Raw genomic sequence first — 17,600 nt, forward strand, 5'->3', positions numbered from 1 at the left:
TTTTTAAAATACCTGAACTAGGGGTCATAAAACATTTGATGCCCAACATCTTCTCAAAATACTGAAAATCAGGCATCCCATCCCAGCACCCTTCCAAAGAGACAAAAGTATGAATACTTTCTAACAGGTTCTGGTTGCAAGTCCTGCTGGGAGCAGCCCAGGCAGCTACCCAGAGCTGGCGCTGGCTGTGGTGTGCCATACCCAGCACGCGTGCCGCGGGTTGCCTACCCCTGCCCTAGAATGTCTCCCAAACTGACTAGCTGTTAAAAAGTAGCCCAAGGTTTTATTGTACAACTGGCAAAGGCATTTTATTTATTTGCATATAAGTTAAAAAGTCCTGACCAAAGTGTGTCCTAAATTAATTCTGTTCTACAAATAAATGCAAGCATTCCCATTAGTCCAGCCCAACCAAATGCACTCTCAGGGTCCCACTGCTAATTGCCTTCAGCTGTGTCCATACCATACTGAATTGCAGTATCAGAATTTAGCTCGTCTATGGTTTGCAAAATAACTGAGTTAAATAAGGCCTAGATGACTAACTTAGAAACTGGCCCATGTATTCACAAAAACTTATCTAATTATGTCCGGTAATTAGATATGACGAGGCCAGTGCCCATTTCTGTGACAAGCCATGCCATTCATCTTCTCTACCTATCATTTCAGAGCCACTATCCAGCTGAGTGCTGCATTATGCATCAGCCTGCTGTAGACAACACGTCAGCACAGTTCCCAGCCCTGAACAAACAAGGGCTGGCAGTGCAGCATGAAGATACAGCATCAGCAGTCACCCACTGGAACATGTGAGGTATGTACATCTCCAAGCAGAGGCTGACAGGGGTTTGATATTTTTTAAGAGAATAAACAGAAATGCTGCACAAGTGTACATGCATTCTCTAAACACAGATTCCTAGCCCCCACAAAAATCCTGGAGTCCTGTTTATTACTGTGGGCAAAGCCAAGTTACGTAGTTTAAGAATGACTCGCCCTTAGCTTTTTTAACTTAAACACGTTACTCTAGCAAGGATGGTCTCAAACAGTTCACCACTTTAATCACATTTGGGGTTGTATCAACACTGCAAATTCAAACATGTCATGGGACCTGGTGACCCCGTGGTTTGATCTAACCATGAAAGTAGTTTCTTACTTGACTGGATATTAAGAATTTAAGATATCTGGCATGGATTTAAAACATAGTTTCATCTCATTTAGACTGCAAAATATAATTAAGCTTTAAACCATCTCAGGGAGAACTCACTTTATGACCACATTCCAACACAGCTGAATTTGTAATGCAGAAAGGATTTTACCAGGTGCACTGCAGACCTTCAATAATCATCCTCCCAGGCATTACCACAAACAGAATGGTATCAGCCAGATTGATTCCAAAGGGGTTTCTTTGAGATCATAAAGCAAGACAAGGCAATCCACTATGACCATATTCAGATTCCTGCCTTTCTGTGCACTATACACCAGATGTTTGAGCTTGCAAATTATCCTGAAATCAGGTATCTGGATAATCACATTTACTTCTAAACTCCTGGGCTTATTTGAACGTGTCATAATTTCAGGAACTTTCCCATAGAGAAATACAAACAAGCAGAACTATATAATGAACAGTAACATAATACCTTTCTTTTCCCTACAATTCTGGCATTATACAGCACACGTGAACGGTTTATGCTCAAAGTGGGAAAAAAACCCATTACCTTAAAATATTTTTAAAAAATCAAATACTATACAATTTCAGAAGTATTTTAATTTCAGCTAGTGGAAACATTTCATTAAAACTTCAACCTTTCAAGACAACCCAAAAAAATGCATTTTAATGAATATAAGTCTATACTACTTACTGCTGAAAAGGACAATTAAATCTGAAAGCTCTGTGTTTCAGCTGTGAAAACATTTTGTCATTATTCTAATGGGCTTTTCACTCTTCAGCACCCACATCAGTGATACTGGACAATGACAACACTATTCTCTGTTCTAGGACATGGGTAAATCACCACCTATTATCCTGAATAAGTCGCTAATGCTGATTCAACACCACACCCACTTCTTCACTACCCAAAGAGAAAGTCAAGTATTGTCCAATTTAATGCCAAATAAGTACTTTTACAAGTGCTCATAACACATTTGTCATCCAGAATTTATGCACTTCAGATGACAGACTCATATTTAAAACAAAAAGTCTGTAAACTTTATGCATGTCTTGTACAAACAGAGTCTAGGATCCAAGTCATTTCGACACCGATGACCTTAGAACTTGGTGCTGGAAAGCCTGGTCTAAAATCTCCACCAACTGTTCAGATAAAAGGGAACACACCCCCTCTCCTCCACAAAATCTCCTTAGTACTTTGCTAACTTCAATACTCTGGAAACCCAAAGTATAAATGTATGTTTAAACTTATAAATAACTATCAACTCATAATAGTTGCAGCTAATTTGGGTAGAGCAGGTTTACATAAACTAATTTAAGTAGTACACAGAATTTTTTTTTTTTAAAGGAACATGATGGTATAACCTTGAATTGTCCTCTACAAATTTAACATGCCATTTGAAGACATCCTGCAGACTGCTTTTTAAATCTTCATTATACACAACATACCAGGGCATTTACTGCCCAGCAGAAGCGATGAATTGTTGCTTTCATAGTCCACAATAGACTGTCAAGTTGCAACTATTTTATAACAGTAAGAAGTCCTATCATTTTCTAATCAGTAGGGTGGCAGGCCAATCTTTATATGTCATTGTTAGATGAATTTTTATTTAATACACTTTTTGCCCAAACATGCAAGCCAAGATGGGATTCTAAGTACAAATGGACTGGAATACAAAGACAAGTCATCATAGAGGGAACACGCTGGTAATTCCTTTATATACTTTCCTTAAAAACAATCCTGAAGAACATTATTTTCCCTTTTGATGAAAAGGTTAGTTATACATAACTGAGGAGATTAAGAAGTGGAAGAATGGTTAGAACTCTGTTTGAATTTGCTAACTCTGTTCTCGCTAAATCAACTGTTCAAAGATTATAGTAAATTTAAACAGTCCCATTAATTCTGGGATAAACTAAATAAAAATGCAGTTTAAAGATAAAAGAGATTTTATATATCTACATATAATTTGGAGCTATATGAATATCACAAATGAAGGAGATTTGGAGAGATGGTTACACTCAATTAAAACAGGTACTGGAAATGCACAGAGAATGACAGTACGGATATTTGCTATGCAGGAAAAAAAAAAAAAAAAAAAAAAAAAAAAAATCAGTGATCTGGCCCAGTCTCTAGTCATAAAAATGAGACACAATTATTAACAACTCAATTACAACCTAATTCAAATATAGTCTATATATAAAATTTCTGTTACTTTTATATGCACAGAAGTTTTGAATAATTTTATTTTATTAAGGTCATTTGTGACAAATAAGAAAGCACTAAGTCCTTAAGGACCTTGTTTTTAATTGATTTGAGTAGAATTTAACTATAACTAGTCAATTCTTATAATTCATTCTGTATTTACAGAATAGGTGTTATCCATTTGGAGAAGATGCATTTTTACTGCTCGTAACAAATGACCTACATTACAGAACTAAATGTTGTCCAAGTACCTTAACTGTACATTTTCAATACCCTGACATGTTTGAATTTCTTAAAAGTAGATTTAACTCTTAATTTCTTGAGTCTGCAGTGGTCGATTTAGAGATAATTATACCACTCCTACAATACAGCAACAAAAAGGTTGCTTTAAGTACAACCTTAAATATGAAATACTGACCAGTGTCTCCATAAAACCATAACATGAGGCAATTATGATGAACATGTCAGCTGACTGCTCACTTTGCCAGACTGTCTTCAAATTACCTCATTGTAGCAAGATTGCTAAGTAAGGTTCCTAAAATGGACAAGGTCTAATATATTCAATAGCCTGCTAGTCCTAGCTATTTTCCAAGGACTCTTGGTTCACTGTGATTTTCCTTCATCAAGCAAGATTCTGCAGACAAATATCTAGTTCAGGACTCTGTTAACTATTTTAACTAAGAGATTTAAACATACCAATTTTTTTCCTTCAAAACACAGTTCTCCCATATCTAAGCCAACCAAAGAGATAAGTCTGGGATATTTATATACTGGTTACAGCAGGGGTGGGCAAAATACGGCCCATGGGAGCCCATTCTATCCAGCCCGCAGGGCCCCTAAAATATTTAGAAAATTTATATTCATCTGTCCTTGGTTCCTGTCAAAAATTATAGGACCCAGGGCCAGTAGGACCCAGGGGAAGCCCCGGCAGGCTCCAGCAACAGCAGGGCTCACCTGGCTCTGCCCCCCCAGCTGGAAGCCTGAGCAGGGGCTTCTGTCCTGGGCCCATGTGGCTGCACTGGCACGGGAACCTCAGGTAAGGGGGGGCGGGGGGGGGGCGGGCACTTTCCTCCACACCAGGCAGTTGCTGCCGCCACAGAGCAGCCTCAACAGGCAAGCCCAGAGCCAGCATGGGACCCAGACCAGCAGTGGGGTGGATTACAAACTGCTGCTGAGTGCGGGGAAAAACAGCCCCTCACCTGCCCCTTGAACGGCGCCCCGCACTGCAGCCGCTCGCAGCCCAGGACAGGCCCATGCGGACTGTGAGCGGCTGCAGCAGGGAGTGCCAGCCACAGGGCGGGAGAGGAGCTGCTTCTCCCCACACTCAGCACCAGCTCCTACTCTACTGGCAACCGCAGGTCAGGGCTGCACGCTACCCCCAGCCTGTACAGCAAAGCTGCGGGGGCACTGGGTGTGAGCAGGTGCAGGAGCCAGTGGGAACATGGGGCCCGCGTCAGAGCAGGGTGACAGGAGTACAGGGTCCCAGCTGGCAGCAGCTCTATGGAGCCAGGCCAGTTTCCCCCTCTCCTTGCTAGCATAGCCCAGCCTGGTTCCATAGGCCCCTGCCGACCTGTGCCCCGCTCTGGGCCTCACCAGTGCTGGCCCACAGAAATTGGTCCCATGGGCAGGGACACCCATGCAGCCCTTGACAGCTTGTCAAAACTGGGTAAGAAGCCCTCCACCTGAAATAATTGCCTGCTCCTACATTACAGTATTCTTAAAATGTAGGTATTAAGAAAGAGTATGCTGAACAAATCTGGATAAGAGCCAGCAAAAATGAAATCAGTCAGTCATTCTCATGTGGAAAGTGAAACACAACCTGTGTTTCAAGCCAGTCTCTTGTGCATTAGTTTCCATGTGGTTTAAAGAGCATCAGCATGGTCTATGGCTAAAGCACCATAGGATGAACCAGATCTAGCTTCAAGCTCTGGATTCTGAGGTAAGTAGAAAAGCGGGGGACCTAGAGGAAGCAGAAGCAGGAGGGGACAAAATGGGAGGCCTCATTCTTCCTGAGAAAACAGGGCAATCAGCTAGTCACTTCAGGGATCTATATATGAATTCAGAGAGCCTGGGAAACTAGCAGGAAGAATTGGAAGTCCTTGCACAATCAAGGAACTATGACATGGGCCACTGGATTGGTGTCACCTGAGGGGGGGGGGGGGGAGGGACGACACATGTTCCCCAGCAGCCAGTCAGCAACCTGAAGGGGGGTAGTCCCCTACCGCCAATCTTGCTGACCGCACGGCGGGGGCGGGGGGAGGGAGTAGGGGAGGGCAGGCACGTGTGCCGGAACCAAATCTCCACACTACCAGCACTCCCAGAAATGCCAGCAGCACTTCCCACTCCCTGGCTGGTGCTTGCAAAGGGGCCACCGGCACTCCCACCTGCCCCCACTGCCATCACCTAAGCAGGGAACACTGCCTGTCAGTAGGTGCACCCAGCACTCCCAGGGGGTGCACATGCACCCCATACACATCATCACTGAACTATGATGTGACTGGAATAACAAAGATGTGGTGGGAGCTTCCATGACTCGAGCAGTCATGGATAGGTACAAAAACTGTTGAGAAAGGACAAGCAGGGAAGAAGAGGAGGAGGGGGAGTTGTGCTGTATGATTGCTCAGAGCTCCAGTATGAAACTGGAAAATAGGCCTGTTGAAAGTCCAGGTTAAGGTTAGAGGGGAGAGCAATAAGGATGATGTTGTGGTGGTATGTGCAACTGACCACCAGACCAGGAGGATGAGGCTTCTCCAGACAACAAGCGGAAGTTTCCAGGTCACAGGCCCTGGTTCTCATGGGGGACTTCAAATCACCCTGACATCTGCTGGGAAGGCCATAAAGCAGTGCACAGGCAATCGAGGAAGTTTTTGGAGAGAGTTGGAGACAGCTTCCTGGTGCAAATGTTGGAGAGACCAACTAGGGATCATGTTCTTCTTGACCTACTGGTCAGAAATAGGGAAGAATTGATGGGGGATGTAGAAGTGGATGGCAAGTTGGGTAGCAGTGGCTATGAGATGACTGAGTTCAGGATCCTGACAAAAGGAAGGAAGGAGATCAACAGAATATTGTGACAGAGCACCTTTGGTGCCTGTCACCTTAAGGGCTCTGAGTGATAGCAGGGCAGCCAGCAGCTGCAGACCAGCCCTGAAGTGGCTGTCACCTGGCCCAGTAGAGACCATGTGATTGGAGGAGAGAGCTGAGCAGACTCCATTTTAGCTCAGGCCCTCAGGGCTGAGGGGGCAGTCTGTTGCTGGCAGCCGAAAAGACAGCACCCAGCTGAGCAGCTGCTCAGGAACATCTTGGAGATAAGGGCAGGAGCTATGGGGAGGGCTGGAGGCTCCTGGTCCTGGGTATGACTTGAAACTCCACCCTGCTGCAGAAGGAAAGCCTAGTGGAACTCCTCATGGCACAGTAGTCCCCCAGAAATACCAATCCAGTTGCCTCCCCAGTGAAAGGCGAGTAGGGACGTCTTATTATTCCAGCCCCCACAACTCAGTGGTGATAGAATAGACAGTGGGGCCAGGCACACTGAGACACAGGCACCCGAGTCTCTTGGGGGATAAGACCCCAAGCCCCCAAACGGGGAGCACAGAGTTGGCCCCAGTGAGGGGGAGAGAGTGGCCCCAAGAAGGGGGCAGAAAGAGCTAAGTACATGGAGAGGGGCTTGTGGCTAAAGTCAGCCTAGTGTTAGGCATAAGAAACATCACCCATAGAGCAGGCTGCAGGAGGCATCCAAAGGGCTGTGGGGGGATTGCCCAGAGTGTAAGTAGGCAAGCCTGACGGCCACTCATAGGAGCAGGGCAGGTTGGGGGAGGCACAGTGAAGGGCAGCATGAAACAGGCCATGCGAGAGGGGGGTAGCGTGCATAAGACTAAGAGGTCCAGAAACAGGCAGAGTTTGGGTCGGCTTCTTGCCAGAGCAACTATAATTTTGGATGCCATCTGCTAGGCTTTGGACATGATAAGGGAAGATCAGAGCCATGTGTAACCCCCCTTGGCACTGGGGTATTAAATGGGCAGCCTCCCACTTATTACATCTGATTTTTCTCAACAAGTCGTGGCAGGCGAGACAGGGTAGACTGCCCTAGACAGCGGCTGGGCCAGCACGGTGACTGGCCACATCATCTTCCCCAAGTATGGATGCTGGACTTCAGACGAGATGACTTTGACTCCCTCCAAGAACTGATGGGCAGGATCACCTGGGAGGCCACTGAGGGGGACAGAAGTCCAGAAGAGCTGGTTGTATTTTAAAGAAACCTTACTGCAAGTGCAGGAACAAGTCATCCTGATGTGCAGGAAGAATGGCAAATGTGGCAAGTGATCAGCTTGGCTTAGCAGAGAATTTTCAGTAAGCTTAAACACAAAAAGGAAGCTTACAAGAAATGGAAGCATTGACAAAACGTGGGAGGAGAATAAGAATATTGCTAAAGCATGCAGAGATGAAGTCTGGAAGGCCAAAGTGCAATTGGAGTTGCAGCTAACAAGGGATATAAAGGGTAACAAAAAGGGTTTCTACAAACTTGTCAGCAAAGGTCAGGGAAAGTGTGGGTCCCTAACTGAATGGGGGCAGCAACCTAGGGACAGATGAGGAAAAGGCTGAAATAATCAGTGCCTTTTTTACTTGGGTCTTCACAGGCAAGCTCAGCCCCTAGACTACTGCACCAGGCAGTAGTTTGGGGAAAAGGTGAGCAGCCAACAGTAGTGAAAACAGATTAGGGACTATTTAGAAAATCTGGACATGTATAAGTCCATGGGGCTGGATGCAATGCACCCAAGGGTGCTCAGGGAGTTGGCTGATGTGACTGCAGAGCTGCTAGCCATTATCTCTGTGGCAATTGGGGAAGGTCCCGGACAACTGGAAAAGGGCAAATATAGTAATCTATCTTTAAGAAAGGGAAGGAGGAGGACCTGGGGAATTACAAACCAGTCAGCCTCACCTCAGTCCCCAGAAAAGTCATGAAGCTGGTCCTCAAAGAATCCACTTCTAAGCACTCGGAGAAGACGACAATTAGGAAGTGCCAGCACGGATTCACCAAGGGCACATCATACCTGACTATCCTGACTGCCTTCTATCATGAGATGACTGGCTGTGTGGATTCAGGGAAAGCAGTGGATGTAATATACCTTGACTTTAGCAAAGCTTTTGATACTGTATCCCACAGCATTCTTACAAGCAAGCTGAGTTGGGTTGGATGAATGGACTGTAAGGTGGATAAAAAGCTGGCTGAATTGTCGGACTCAGCGGATAATAATCAATGACTCGATATCTAGTTGGCAGCCCGTGGAGTGCCCCAGAGGTCAGTCCTGGGCCCGTTTTTTTTCCCCCAATATCTTTGTTAATGATCTCGAAGGTGGGATGGAGCGCATCCTCAGCAAACCTGTGGATGACAGCAAGCTGTAATAGATACACTGGAGACTTGGGATAGAATTCAGAGTGACCTAGACAAATTGGAGGATGGGGCCAAAAGAAACCTCATGAGGTTCAACAAGGACAAGTGCAAAGTCCTGCACTTAGGATGGAAGAAACCCATGTATCACAACAGCCTCAGAACTGACTAGCTAAGCAGCAGCTCTGCAGAAAAGTCCCTAGGGGTTACAGTGGACAATACGATGAATATGAGTGAGCAGTGTGTCCTTGTTGCCAAGGCCAATGGTATACTGGGCTGCATTATTAGAAGTATTGCCAGCAGACTGAGGGAAGTAGTTATTTTGCACTGGTGAGGCCACATCTGGACTACCACATCCAGTTTTGTGCTCCCACTATAGAAAGGATGTGGACAAGTTGGACAGAGTCTGGTGGAGAGCAACGAAAGTGGTTTGGGGGGCTGGGGCATATGATTTCTGAGGAAAGGCTGAGGGAACTGGGTTTGAATTAGTCTGCAGAAGAGAAGATTGAGAAGGGATCTGGTAGCAGCCTTTAACTACCTGAAGGGTGGTTACAAAGAGGATGGAGCTAGATCAGGGGCACACAGAATACGGCCCGGGAGCCAGGTCCAGCCCACCAGGCAATTTCACCCGGCCTGTGGGTTCCCGCCAATTAACTGTACCCCACCAAGCTCATGCACTTCACTCTCCACCTTGTGCACAGAAGGAAGCTGCCTGCTGGCTGGGCTAGGGCCCAGGTGGGGCTGCTGCTGCCACTGCTGCAGCCACCAGGGACCCTGTGTGGCTTCTCTGGCATCCAGCAGCTCCTCCTCACCTCCCTCCTGCAGCAATTGCTCCTGAAAACAGGAAGGGAAGCGGTGGGGCTGGAAGAAGCTGCAGTGGGGGCAGGGAAAAGAGGAGATGCAGCTGAGTGGGGACAGAGCGTGTGAAGCTGAAGCCAGCATAAGGGTGGAGACAGTACCCAGGGGGGTGGCAAGAGCATGGAGCTCAGGTGGGCAGGGTGTGGGTGTGGAGACATCCCCACACACTTGCCCCCATGACACACAGTTCCCACTACTGGCGACAGCAGCAGACAGGGGCTTTCGGGGTGCTCATGGCCCACACAGGCACCGCTGCCCAGCAGAACGCAGCTCTGGCCAGAGCTGCACATGGTGGCATAGAGCGCAGCCAGGCTGGCCCATCTCTATCACACAGGACTCCCTGCAGTGCATGTGCAGCTCCCAGCACTTGTGCGCCACCAGGGGAAGCCCCACGCATTGAAGATGACTGCCTTCCCCGATCCTTGCCGCCAGAGATGCAGAAGACAAGGCTCCCCGGCATTTCTGGCAGAGTCCCAGCAGCTACACATGACAGCCAGCTCCATTGCACATCGCTGGGAACTGTACACGTGCCATGGGGAGCCTCGCACAATAGAGGCAGGCTGGTCTCGCCATGCTCCTTGCTACCATGTACAACTCTAGCCAGAGCCATGTGCTGTCAGGTGGCAGTGCCTGCATGGGCCACAAGCACCCAGAGGGCCTGTCGGCAGCAGGGGCTCCGTACCATGGGTGGAGAGAAGTGTGTGTGTGGGGGTTCCCACACCACCCCCACATCTCACAACCCTGCACACCCACAACCCCCTACCTACACACACCCCAGCAATATATCCCATGCCTCCCCCACAAACACACACTCTCAAAACCCCCTCTACACACACCCACCCTATCATACACAACCCCCCCAACCACCCCTCCACACATACCCCCTACACTTGTGCACAGCGTGGAGGCACATGTGGGCCATCCACGGAAAGTCTGGGCCTCCCCAGGGGTCCTGCACAACCACGACAATGAGCCCTCTGCCTGCCCAGCAACAGTGGGAGCAGCAGTGGCATGGAGCTATGCCACCTACTGCTGCCAGGCAGGTAGGGGGCACACAGCCAGTGCAGGGCTCCAGGGGGAAAAGCAGCAGGGTGGGGAGCCCCAAGCCTGCAGCAGGCAACCCACATCCACCCGTCATTGCTTGACTCCAGCTGTCCTGCTGGCAAGGGGGAGGGGATAAGGTATCCCACATTTTACATCTTAAAACATCTTCACCCTATTTTTACGATATGATTTTGTTTATATTCTGGTTCTAAGATGGACTCCTCTCCCCCACCTCTGAAAAGGAGTACTTCTGGGGGCAAGGGGGATGGACTCCCAGGGCAAAGATCAGGGATTAAGGGGCAGGACTTCTGATCCCAAAATGGTGACCAGGAGGTGGGGCTACTCTTGCAGCCCTCAACAGCTCTCCAAAACTCAGTAAGTGGCTCTACAGCTGAAATAATTGTCCACTCCTGAGCTAGACTGTCCTGTGGTGACAGATGACAGAACAAGAAACAATGGTCTCAAGTTGCAATGAGAGGTTTAAGTTGGATATTAGGGGGAAAAAACCAAAAAAAACAAAACACTTACTAGGAAGGTGGTGAAGCACTGGTACAGGTTACCTAGAAAGGTGGTGGAATCACCATCCCTAATAGTTTTTATGGCCCTGGCTGGGATGCTCTAGTTGCGGATGGTCCTACTTTGAGCAAGGGGTTGGATTAGATGACCTTCTGAGGTCCCTTCCAACCCTAATTTTCCATGATTCTGTGATTCTTCAAACACTTCTTGGGCAAATCACACTCTCTGCTTCAGTTCCCCATCATAATATGGGTCCATCCCACCCAATATTTAGCATATTTACATATACAGATTACAAGCCCTTTGGGACAGACACCATCTTTCAATATGTATATGAAGAGAGAGTATGATTTTAGACCTGCACATGCTCCCATAATGTAAATAACTTGATGGGATTTAAAACAAAATGTACATTTAAAAATCAGCAATAAGAAACAGGCAATTACAGCAGTGTACATGATACAAAATACTATTTTATGAGCAGATTTTCTGCCCTTCAATAGGAAGCAGCCAATTCACCTTCAACTTCCTATTTACAGAATGTTTATCCACTTTCCATACTGAAACTGAGGCACTCCAAAAACAGGAAGATTTCTGCTTGGCTACTTAGCAGGGTATAGAAATAATCTCTTTTCCAAGCTGAAGGAGGGTTTGCTGCTCTAGACTGAGTGAAGTTTATCACAGCTGAAGGATCCTTAGAAAACTGTCCGTTCCAATGGGATAAAGATTTTTAAACACGTTTAGATAGAAAGACATAGATAACTAAGAAATTCTTCTACGTTTCATCTCTGATATATATGAATAAACTCTAACTAGTAGAAATCACAGGTCTAAGGGTAGAAAAGGACATCCAATTTTTAAAAATATCAAAAACTGCTGAATGAACCCACAATAGAAAAGTCTGGATTTCTGCAGAACACCTTGGTCAAAATACAGCACAGGAGCCCAATATTAAGTTTAGTACTGAAAATAACAATTGATCATGAGCCCCCTCCAGTCTATTAGTGAAGAAAGACACAAACCAAGACTAAAAAACAAAAAACACTCGCGAGCTCTCTTGAGAACGATAAGAAAACTCTTTTCTGAAGAATGTTTTTCTATGTTGAATGGTCTGAAATGTGGAGTCTGGACACAAATATTTAAGACAGTGTTAGTGTCTGTGTAAGAAACTTGCAAAGAGAAAATAAATGAAAAGTTGGCACGGAATTTCTATTCTTAAATATATAGTAACTTCTTCAGAAGAGTTATAAACAAACCACCGTCATCTGGGACCATGGGCCAACACTTGCCCTGAAAAAGCCCTAAAGAAGGTTAAGTTATAGGTCATCAGGGAAAAACGCTGAGTAACAGACAACCAAAAATTCCCATTAGATATAAAACATCTACAGATATATCTTTGTACCTGCAAAGCGAAGAGGTGCGTCTTTATCCAAGGCTATTAGAGGTGGATCCAGGAGTACCGTGTTGTCATTTTCCGTAACTATACCATGATATGTTGTTTCAATCCATGGTTTGTGCTTGTTAACTAAAAAGAAAACAAAAAATAAAAGATTCAGGAACCAGATTTTAAACAAACTTGTTAAAATAAACTGTTTTAAAATACTGAAAACCAATTCAATGGCACCATCTTTGAATTTTCTATTTAAGCAGTGGCTCAAAATTGGAAAAGATAAATATTTGTTTCTTGATAGTCCATGCTTTTCATTTTATTCAAAGTTAAAAAAAAAAAAGTTGGCTGGCTATGTTTTCATTTGTATATTCATATGCAAAGGGAGGTATATATAACAAAGACCTGTTCCTGGCATAAACAACTCATTAGTTTCTACATACTCAGGAAGACTAGCAAGTATGGTGGAAGACCAGGTTGGCGTAGCAGGGAACTCTTCAGTGAGCTAAAACACAACAAAAGGAAGCTTTTAAGTAGAAACTTGGACAAACAAGTAGGGAGGAATACAAGAGAACTGCTCAGGCATGCAGGGATGAAGTCAGGAAGGCCAAAGTGCAGTTGGAGTTGCAGCTAGCAAGGGATAATAAGAAGGGTTTCTACAAGTATGTTAGCAACAAGAGGAAGGTCATCAGGAACAGCATGGATACACAGAGACAAGAAATGCCTGACCAACCTGACTGGCTTCCATGATGAGATGACTGGCTGTGGATGTGGGGAAAACAGCTTGACTTTAGCAAGGTTTTTGATACAGTCTGCCATAGCATTCTTGCAAGCAAACTAAGGAACTACAGCTTGGATGAATGGACTGTAAGGTGCACAGAGAACTGGCTGGATCATCACCAGGCTCAAAGGGCAGTAATCAATGGCATGATGTTTATTTCGCAGCCAGTATCAAGTGGAGGGCTCCAGGGGTCAGTACTGGGGCCAGTTTTGCTCAATATCTTCATCAATGACCTGGAAGATGGGATGGAGTACACTCTCAGCAAGCTTGCAGATGACACCAAGCTGGGGGGGAGTATATCAGATACACTGGAGGGTAGGGCTAGGATTCAGAGAGACTGACAAATTGGAGAACTGGACCAAAAGAAATCTCATAAGGTTCAATAATGACAATTGCAAAGTCCTGCACTTAGGAAAGAACAATCCCACGCACCAGTACAGGCTGGGGGCTGACTGGTTAAGCAGCAGCTCTGCAGAAAAGGACCTGGGGGTTACAGTGGACAAGAAGCTGGATACAAGCCAGCAGTGTGTCCTTGTTCCTAAGAAGGCTAACAGCATACTGGGCTGCATTAGATGACAGTTTGCCAGCAGATCAAAGGAAGCAATTATTTCCCTCTATTTGGCACTCGTGAGGCTGCATCTGGAGCAGTGTGTCCAGTGTTGGGCTCCCCACTACAGGAAGGACGTGGACAAGCTGGCAAGACCAGAGGAGAGAAACAAAAATATCGAGGGGGCTGGGGCACATGACTTCTGAGGAGAGGTTGAGGGAACTGGGCTTATTTAGTCAGGAGAAGAGAAGACAGAGGGGATTTAATAGCAGCCTTCAACTCCTTGAAGGGTGGTAGAAAGAGGATGGAGCTGGACTCTTCTTAGTGGTGGCAGATGACAGAACAAGAAGCAATGGGCTCAAGTTGCAGTACTTAGGTCAGATATTAGGAAAAACTCTCATCAGGGTAGTAAAGCACTGGAACAGGTTACCCAGAGTGGTGGTAGACTCTTCATCCTTGGAGGTTTAAGACGCAGCTAGGCAAAGCCCTGGCTGGAATGATCTAGTTGGGGATGCTCCTGCTTTGAGCAGGGGGCTGGACTGGAAGAGGACCTCATAAGGTCCCTTCCAACCCTAATTTTCTATGATACTATCTTTATGAAATTCTAGTCAGCCATTAATAGAGTAGCTTTTGAGAGGCAAGCAAAACTCATTTTTTCATTATAATATTAACCAATCACTAAGGCAAAGAACAGATGAATAGACTGCATCTGGGATCATTAATTTTAAATGACAAGTTTGCAGGCCCACTAAATAAGGAGAACTAGTGTTCTTTCCGTTCTCAATGTAGCACCTGTTGTTTTTCCATTCCTGTCAAAAGGCCTTACACACATCTTGTGTACCAAATTCACCTTTTAAAAAAAATAGTGTATTATTTTAAAAATCTAAATCTGCTTATTATAAAGTAAGGAATAGCATGATAGCTGTTTCCTTTCATCCACCCTGACATTCTCTCTACTATTCAGCACTTAACTAGCCCAATTTTTCTACCAACTTCTTACCATTAATTAATTCTATCTCAGCAAAAATCTACTTAGACTTCCAATATGAGAAGCTGCAGTCAGTTTGTTGCTCTATTAATCTGTGTGAAAAAGCTTTAAAGGGCACACGACAGGTATGTCAATGCCTCTGAAACCCAGTACGCACAAGTAAATACATTGTAAAGAGCTACACTATCACTACCTGTCAGCTACCAGTGGCATTTCATAAGCTTATCATGCAAAGTCACCAACAGTTCTTCCTGCTACCATACCAAAAACGACAAAACGGAATACTCAACCCCACACTTCCCATGACCAATATCCACATTTTGATTTTAAGCACATACACCTCATGAGCTGAAACACTTTAATACTTGCAAGTCATGCACCATTCGTGAATTTTTTCCCCCCAAAACAACATGAAAATGAGACAGAATACATTGTGGTCTCACTGTATTTGCCACCCTGTGGCAAGTAAGTAGAAGCAATAAACTCTGGTGCATATGGCGCTGGAATTTATCAATTCTCAGGCACTGTGTTTATACATGTGCCCAGGAGCACAGCACACTGGAGCAGCCCTAGCTGGCAGGAGGTCAGGGGAGTCAGCCTGCCAGCCTCCAATTTTGCTCAACATGCACCAGAGACTGGCAGGGGCATAAAGGCTCTCTAGTGCAGGGCTAGCCAGCAGGCAAGCCCCACACTGAAGGACCCTCGTGCCCCAGCCAGCTGTGCCAGTGCCTACACGTGCACTTCTGTAGGGTAAAAAACTATGCAAAATACAAGGATAATTAGTTGTATTTGCAGTGGCTTAGCAGGGAACTCTTCAGTAAACTAAATCACAAAAAGCAAGTTTATAAGTAGAAAGTTGGACAAACAACTAGGGAGGAGTATAAGAGTATTGCTCGGGCATGCAGGGATGAAGTCAGGAAGGCCAAAGTACAATTGCAGTTGCAGCTAGCGAGGGATGTGAAGGGCAACAGGAAGGGGTTCTACAAGTACGTCAGTAACAAGAGGACGATCAGGGAATTACTGAATGGGGGAGGCAACAGGATGCAGAAAAGGCTGAAGTACTTAGTGCCTTTTTCACCTCAGTCTTCACAGACAAGGTCAGTCCCCCAAACTACTGTACCTGCGAGCACAGTTTAGGGAGAAGGTGAGCAGCCAACAGTGGTGAAAGAGCAGGTTAGGGACCATTTAGAAAAGCTGGACATGCACATGTCCATGAAGCCACATGGGATACACCTGAGGGTGCTGAGCGAGTTGGCTGATGTGGTTGTAGAGTTGGTGGCCATCATCTTTGAAAACTCAGCATGATCAGGAGAGATCCTGAATGACTGGAAAAGGGCCAACATGGTGCCCATATTTAAGAAAAGGAAAAAGGTGGATCCATGGAAGTACAGACTGGTCAGCCTCAGCTCAGCATCTGGAAAAATCATAGAGCAAATGCTCAAGGAACCCATTTCTAAGCACCTGGAGGAGACGGCGGCGATTAGGAACAGTCAGCATGGATTCACCAAGGGCAAGTCATACCTGACCACCCCGACTGGCTTTTATGATGAGATGACTGGCTCTGTGGATGAAGGGAGACCAATGGATGTGGTATACCTTGATTAGCAAGGCTTTTGATAAGGTCTCCCACAACATTTTCTCAGGCCAGCTAAGGAAGTATGGGCTGGAAGAATGGACTGTCAGGTAGACAGAAAACTGGCAGAAGCATCAGGCTCAGAGGGTAATAATCAGTGGCTCAAAGTCTAGTTCGCAGCCAATATCAAGTGGAGTGCCCCAGGGGTCAGTATTGGGGACAGTTTTGTTCAATATCTTCATCAATGACCTGGAAGATGGCATAAAGTGCACCCTCAGCAACTCTGCAGATGACACCAAGGTGGGGGGAGTAGTAGATATGCTGGAGGATAGGGCTAGGATTCAGTGACAAATCCTCTTAGACAAATTGGAGGATTGGGCCAAAAGAAATCTCACGAGGGTGAACAAGGACAAGTGCAAAATCCTGCACTTAAGATAGAACAATCCCATGTAATGGTAGAGACTGAGGACTGACTGGCTGGGCAGCAGCTCTTCAGAAAAGGACCTGGGGGTTAGTGGACAGTAAGCTGAATATGAGCCAAGTGTGCCCTTGCTGCCAAGAAGGCTAACAGCATACTGGTCTGCATTGGTAGAAGTGGTCCCAGCAGATCAAGAGAAGTGATTATTCCCCTCTATTCAGCACTGGTGAGGCTACACCTGGAGTACTGTGTCCAGCATTAGAAAAGATGTGGACCAACTGGAAAGAGTCCAGCAGAGGGAAATAAAAATGTGAGGAGGCTGAGGCACATGACTTACAAGGACAGACTGAGGTAACAGAGCTTATTTAGTCTAGAGAAGAGACTGAGAGGGGATTTAATAGCAGCCTTCAACTCCCTGAAAGATGGTACAAAGAGGATGGAGCTGGACTGTTCTCAGTGGTGGCAGATGACAGAACAAGGAGCAAGGTCTCAAGTTGCAGCAAGGAAGTTTAGGTTAAATATTAGGAAGAATTTATCACTAGGAGGGTAGTAAAGCATTGGAACAGGTTACACAGACAGGTTATGACATCTCCATGCTTGGAGGTTTTTAAAACCCAGGTAGACGACGCCTTGGCTGGAACGTTCTAGTTGGGGTTGGTCCTGCTTTTAGTAGTGGGTTGGACTAGATGACCTCCCGAGGCCGCTTCCAACCCTAATTTTCTATGATTCTATGAAAGGCAATT

At 45.8% G+C, this 17,600-nt stretch overlaps 1 protein-coding gene across 4 annotated transcripts in view; it reads right to left on the minus strand.

Annotated features, from left to right (window-relative positions):
• Positions 1-17,600, minus strand: part of CLSTN1 (calsyntenin 1) — a 62,643-nt gene that overhangs the window by 30,799 nt on the left and 14,244 nt on the right. For all 4 annotated transcript variants that reach the window (XM_090024661.1, XM_090024659.1, XM_090024660.1 and 1 more), the window contains exon 2: positions 12,566-12,688. In XM_090024661.1, the coding sequence (XP_089880787.1) occupies positions 12,566-12,688 (123 nt within the window). The remainder of the gene's footprint in view (positions 1-12,565; positions 12,689-17,600) is intronic.

This window comes from Crocodylus siamensis, chromosome 12 (genome assembly GCF_052110815.1).
Source record: "Crocodylus siamensis isolate JL-2025a chromosome 12, ASM5211081v1, whole genome shotgun sequence".
Lineage (NCBI taxonomy): Eukaryota > Metazoa > Chordata > Crocodylia > Crocodylidae > Crocodylus > Crocodylus siamensis.